The sequence below is a fragment of the Halyomorpha halys genome, unplaced genomic scaffold (assembly GCF_000696795.3).
Source record: "Halyomorpha halys isolate HHAL.00 unplaced genomic scaffold, Hhal_1.1 Scaffold517.1, whole genome shotgun sequence".
Classification (NCBI taxonomy): domain Eukaryota; kingdom Metazoa; phylum Arthropoda; class Insecta; order Hemiptera; family Pentatomidae; genus Halyomorpha; species Halyomorpha halys.
This window is the reverse complement of record NW_027112024.1, coordinates 408,878-415,844: the sequence shown is the minus strand read 5'-3', so window position 1 is coordinate 415,844 and position 6,967 is coordinate 408,878. Positions and strand designations below refer to the sequence as shown.

Below are 6,967 nucleotides of genomic sequence, written 5' to 3'. Positions count from 1 at the left end.
AAACAATATCCAGTGCAGTTTAGTTTTTATTTTATTTTTACAACAAATTAATGATTATTTAGTGAATCTGCTGGCTTAATAGAAACTTTCTTTAGTAAAGTTTCAAAGGATTTCTGTTATGTTTTTCTTCTAGTTCCATCATACTCTTCATAACTGATGAGAAAGGTAGAAGGCAGGGTAGTTACAATAAATATCAATATAAATAAATATTTCATAGTTAACATATATTTTATTTTGATTTACGAATGTGGTATAAATGTAAGCTACAAGAATGCATTGTGCACAATATTTTGACAAAAGAAATTAAATCATCCAATAATATTTTGTGGTCCAAGAAAATATATTTAAAAAACTATTTAGTTGTTTCTTTTATAATTTAATTTTTTGGACTTTGGTGTTGAAATGATCACTAAAGATCTCAATTTTAAAAAAATAATATATAACGATTTAGTAATTAATAAAATATCATAACCAAATACAAAAAGTGCGACTGCTTGGCTTTCTACAAAAATATATACATACAATTTGAAAAAAATGCACCATCGACACATCACACAAGTCACAAAAGTGCACGCTTAATTTAATTAAAACAAAATATCTTATAAATAGATAATAACAATTATACCAGATCTAACTTAATTCTAGTGTACTTCCAAAAAAAAATTATTAAAAAACGGAAATACGCATAGATCCACCGTTTTTTTTTTGGTTTGTTTTTCTAAAATAACAAGGGAGATAGATGGGTAAGGGATCACATCGAGTTGATTTCCACTTTTGAAAGAGTTAAAGGAATTTATTTTTTGAAGCCACCTATGAATTATTACAATATCGACTTCATATCAAAAAATACATCAGGTCTTCCATCTACTAATTAAAAAAATAATAGGAAACTAGATCACAGTATAACCTGCTTAAAAACGACTACCTCTGGCATCCGCATAGAAATAATAGTAATATAATGTTAACATATTTACCTAAAAGCAAAATATACAATGTAACTAAAAGGTTTATAAAATAATAGTAAAAAATAATTATTCCCGAAGATGACATTATTGCTTTTAAAATGTAACGTACCGAAACGGCAGTCCGTCGATCCTTATTTTTAAATGACATCAACACGTTATAAGTGGACGTTGTTTTGTCTAACTCTATTGGATATTTGTATCTTTTTTTTTAAATATATATTTGAGCTAACATTTAAATTACTTAGCACTAGCTTGCTCAGTCGCAAGCCAACTATATCTTTAACAACTACCAACCTAACAATCGACAAAAGATAGTATAACTTCATCTTAAACATCATACATATTGTTAATATTAAGGTTATAGTTTTATTATTAAAACACCGGTAAAAATTATGACATAAAACATGTACTCGGTATTAACTAAAATTTTTCTCTCGCCTTTGGTAGAAATTTGCAATATGCAAAAAACATAAAATTATAGGAAAACAAATTATTAAATTAGTTATATTTAATAATAATACTAATTCAAAATATCCTAATTTTTTTAAATTATCGTAATAACAATAATCTAACAGTAATCAATACTCATGATGTCTTAAAACCTCTTAATAAAATTAGAATAATTTCAATAAATAGTTTATAAATAACTTAAAAATACAATCTTAACCCCTTGCCTTTAGTAAGCATATTTATAAAAATAAATATCGAAGAAAAGTAGGTTTAATAAATATACAATATAAATATATGTATAAATATAACTTCTATATAATCGATAACAATTATTTTTTTTGTTTCTTTTCGTGTTCAGGTGCGCTCAGCAGGCACCTGTATCCACAAATACAATGAGACACTTACCAGTAGCACGGCAAGGCAAAGAGAGATAGGGCGGGGACAAAACAAATTACTTTCTTCTTCTTCAATTAAATATAATTTGCTACAAAAAGGATAATGACATCAAGAAGACACAAGACAGCATTCACAACACCCTCAGTTGGAAATAGTTTGGGCTATGTCCTCTTCGTCTTCGGTCAAGTCTCCATCAAATCGGCCAGCCTTGCATGGAGGTGGGCTGCAATTAAATAAATAAATTAATATATATTTTCTGATACCTTGTTCGAGATTGGTATTATTATTATTCAATTAAAATAAATCATATCCATCGACTCCTAACACTCTTTATTAATAGCTTCGAAAGTCAAATGTTTTGGCCTACCTGGCCATCATCGAAGACAATCTATTAAATAACAACTTTTAGTTGTATTTAAATAATACTTTTTACTTTGAATAATCTCAATCTAGTCCCGATATGGAGTAATACAGTGGAACCTTGATATAACGCAGGTCAGGAAAAATTATTAAAAATAATCTTCCAGATAGCTGGAGTTATTATCAATTATTTGAGAAAAAATAATGTAAATATATTTATTTAATAAAGAGTTTCTATTTAACTGTAAACAGTATACTCTTCTTGTTTTACGACTTGGCATAATAGTAAGAAAAATTAAAACTACATTAGTAAAACAGGAGAGAATTATGCACTTCCCATCTAATTTAAATAAAATTATCTGAAGCCCAACACAAAATTTTTTCTCTTATGTCAGTCCATTCTCAGGATTGAACATATTTTTGAAGAATGCTCTCACTATTTACCAACAATAAACAGAATATGACCCCAAATTTATCTGAAGCTCTCACAGATAAGGAAGCTAAAGCTACATTGGTGTTTACATTTTTAAAAGCACATCACATCCTTCTAAATTATAGCACTTCTTTGATTTTAATTTTTTTTTTTACATTGGAATCATGTGCATGTGTGTGTAGCTATATAATTATAACATTCTATAGGGGCTTTGATGACCAAGAGATTTTTCGCCTTTGAACAAAAACAAACTAAGAAAATTTTACTAAGACTTATGTGAATGAGGCATATGAAACTCTGTATCAAATATATTCACTAAAATTAGATTTTAATATTAGCGTAAAAAATAAACAAATCTGTACCGCTACAACCCATGAAGGGCCAGGGGTTCAGTACTTTCTAAGGATGGTCTGTTGCTAGACCAACGGTTGTGCAAGGAGACCTGGTCAGAATCATGCTCAGCAGATTTTTTCTTGATTAATGGAACCCACTTTATGAGGCTGGGTGGACCACACTTCATGACACAGGGTTGACTCACGAGCTACAGTAACAGAATAAAATATTTTATCTGTCACAACCGGTTTGAACCCGGGTCGTCCTTGGTGTTACTAGCACTTGGTGTCACTAAGCTAGTCTGCTCCCCATTATTAGCTTAAACTTTATTATTTATCCTCATACTTTATTTGAAGAACTATACTGACAAAAATCTGAGCAGAAATATGATCAATTATACAGAGCGGTAACCACCTTCTGAAAGGGGGTTTTGAATTATCCAAATGTCCAGGAAGAACAAAATAACCTTTTAAACTCCATTTATTTTAATTATAATCTCAGAATAAGTTCGACTGGCTGAGTACATTCTAAATCTAATCTCATCTACAGACTGTCGTTTTGAACAAATAATTGATGTAATTGAAATCATTATGGTCTTTCTTAATTTAAGAAATAAATCATATTATTCTTATTTATGTTTAAATTAAATAAACATACATATATATCTTTTTGGTCTAGGTATGATATTTAAAAGTAATTTAAATAATAGTTACAAGAAAAAAGTCAAAATATTCTTTACTTCATTATAAGGAATGCTCCTAGGCTTGTAACAAATAGCCAATTGCATCGGGAATTACAAATGGAGTCAATAGAGGATTACATCAAAAATCGATTCATGAAGCTCCACTTCTAGTTACTGACGGTTAAAGGAGCAGTGACCTACAACTTGGGAAACCCAACCTCAACCCGAACCGAAGACTGAAGCCCAGACTGCTGTAGGACATCCTATTATAAATGCTATATTTATCAATTCTATTATTGACTTTTTTTTTTTTTTACTTCTCTTTTATTTATTTTTTTTTCTCTTTGTCCATTTTTTAAAATTAACTTCTTTTTTTCCCATTAGAGGGCAATTTTTTTGTTATGTTACTTCTACGAATGCCGTTATTTTTGTTATTAACTTTAGTTTTCTCTTTTATTAACATTTATTATTTTTATCTATTTATTTTATCTTAAATCTTTTTTTTATTTATAATATTCTATATAGTTTTAGGGGTGTCTTTTATACTTGAATTATTACCAAACCTAGACTTGCGATATAACGAGGTACCACTATATATACATCACCATTGTTATTATTTGCCTGTTTTGCTCCCTTTGATTCTGATGACTTAGGCGATGTTGAGTAATTATGTATCCCTGAGTCAGGATTGCATATCGACACATTGCATTTCATTATCTGTTTTCATTTTTTTTTTTTTTCTGGTATAAAAAGTACCATGCTCTCACTTACCACTGTAAGGCCAAAATCTGAAAAATCATGTCTTTTTTAAAAATTATTCACAGCTTCAGAAGTAGAATTGAAAACATGAATTAAATTTAGGTATTAGTGTCGAGATACACATAATAGGTTTGAACCTACACCGTTTTTGACCACCATAAAAGTGGACAATATTTTGAATGAGTATATACTGTTAGCACAATAGTACGGTAAAGTAAAAAAAGTCAAGTTATTTTACCCCAATTTTTGATTACTTTAATGAAAACTATATATAATTATTGGTCAAAATTGATGAGATAAAGAATTCCCACAGTAAATTCACTAAATAGTGATTTTTCAGTACATTTTTTATGAAATGTTATTTATAAAAAAAAATGTATTTCAGTAAACAGCTCTGTTAAGATGGATCTACATGTTGGCCGCACACCACGAATCTCAGGCTTGTACAGATGCTTGGTAAACAAAGGAACATGTGCGATGTCCGTGATGTCATTGCGAGCGGATCATCCAAATGTCAGTGATTTTCAGAGAGGCAAGTGGTTTCAGCCATTGCACTGGGATTATATAATTTTTAACTTATTAATTTACATTAATTATAAAAACTTATTATAACAAGTAAAAACAGACACTTTAAAGCTCCTAACAGTTCTCAGTTGCAACTAAACAAAGAACAATAGTGAAGATACTACACTAGCGCTATCAAAACCTCCTTTGATCTGTTTCCAAAAAACTGTCTCTTGAGGAATCGGCAACGAGCTTAGGGCAACGCGTACCAGCCAAGCCAAGTCACCCATACACATGCTCGCAAATGCCCGAGTTCGCCACAGCTTGGCCAACATGTAGACCCGCCTTTATAGCTCATATTACATATTTTAGTAAATCTACTCTACTTCAAGAAAAGTTTTATTAATTTTTCTACTGTTGTAGGTACTTTTAATGATATGGAGCTTCAAAAGAATAATTAATTTAGTCAACCACCATTTTTTATTTTTTACCCTACCTATACTTGGCAGACTCGCCATTTTTGACTATTAATTATATATAATTATGAGAGATAGTTGATCGTGGATGATGAATGAGAAGATGGTTGGGGGTGCGGTCAATGAAAAACACAAATAAGTACGATTAACTTATTAACGCCTAACGGGCATTTGATCTTCCAGCGAACAGCCTTGAAGAAGGCTAGAAACTCTAGCCGAAACGTTGGCACATTAAAATAGGTTAATCGTACTTATTTGTGTTTTTCATTGACCAAACCCCCAACCATCTTCACCTCATTAATTATATATAGTTTTCATAAAAGCTATAAAAAATTTGGGTTAAATAACTGACTGTTTTCTTCTCTTAGGCTCTTGGAATAGGAATTGTGCATGCAACTACCAATTCGATGATAGCCAAAACTTTTATTAGAGCAAACCTAAATACTCTGAACAAATCAACCCCCAAAACAATTCTTTACCAAAAGTTGATACACCTCTAAATAATTTTCCTATCAATAAATATAATAATGAAATTCGCTAGTGATAATGAAACTACTATTTACCTTGCTCTTCCTTCACTGTCAGATGGGCTTCCATCTCTTGGTGGGCTCGATGGTGGCGATAGTGCTTGCATCAACCGTCCCTTGCTCTCACTCCATATGTGAGACTGTAATTACATTGAAAATAATTAATATAATGGAGTGTGAATGCATGAAGCAAAAGCATATTGTTTGTAGGTTTATTAATTAATTTAAAAAGCTTGAAAGACTTCCATCTCATTAATAATATTAAATCATTTCTCTTGTCATACCTTTAATGTGAATTATAATGTAATGAATAACTTTTAATTTAAATAGACTTTTATTCTAAAAGCATAGAGAAAAAAGCGTAGGAATTAAATCTGTAAAAATCCACAAATAAAAAGAATAAAAACGGAAAGTCAGTAAATTGAAAGCATTATTATGGGTGTAATTATTTGTCATTACATTATACATAATATATTAGTAATCAAAGTGAGAACAAAGGTCACTGAAAAATTATGCTAATAAAATTTTTCATTGTTTCAGACCAAATAATAAAATTAAAAATTATTACAGTAAAATAAAAGAGTCAATAGAAAGTAAATATCAATTTATATATAATCTTTTCACTTTTTGAGACTGGTTTTGTTTTTTAAATAAAATAATTTGTATCTAAGTTAAGTTTGAAAACACTCTTACGTTTCGACCATCCTAAAGGACTAACGAGGAAAATATAAATTTACACCTCGCATCCAATAATTTAAAAACTGTTTGCAGGCTATTCTGACCAGGTCATTAATTTCAGACTTTTATTATATATATATATATACATATAATAAATAAATTTTTAAATTATGTTATTTTAGAAATATCTGTTTTTTATAACAGAGTCCTAACCTGTTGAGGGAAAGTTTTGATAAAAGTGTAGTATTATGGAAGATGAATAAGAATATGAATAATTGTAAGAAAATATGTATTTTTAGAAAATCATTAAAAGAAACTGTGATATTAATTTACAAATATATTTAAGAGAGATAGTTGACCGTGGATAATGAATGAGGAGAAGATGGTTGGGGGTGCGGTCAATG

At 29.7% G+C, this 6,967-nt stretch overlaps 1 protein-coding gene across 7 annotated transcripts in view; it reads right to left on the bottom strand.

Annotated features, from left to right (window-relative positions):
• Nucleotides 1-209: 209 nt before the first annotated feature.
• Nucleotides 210-6,967, bottom strand: part of LOC106683780 (choline-phosphate cytidylyltransferase A) — a 180,694-nt gene continuing 173,936 nt past the window's right edge. For all 7 annotated transcript variants that reach the window (XM_014425470.2, XM_067049928.1, XM_067049927.1 and 4 more), the window contains 2 exons: nt 5,922-6,025; nt 210-2,034 (listed from right to left, as the gene is read on the bottom strand). In XM_014425470.2, the coding sequence (XP_014280956.1) occupies nt 1,953-2,034; nt 5,922-6,025 (186 nt within the window). In that variant the 3' untranslated portion in view covers nt 210-1,952. The remainder of the gene's footprint in view (nt 2,035-5,921; nt 6,026-6,967) is intronic.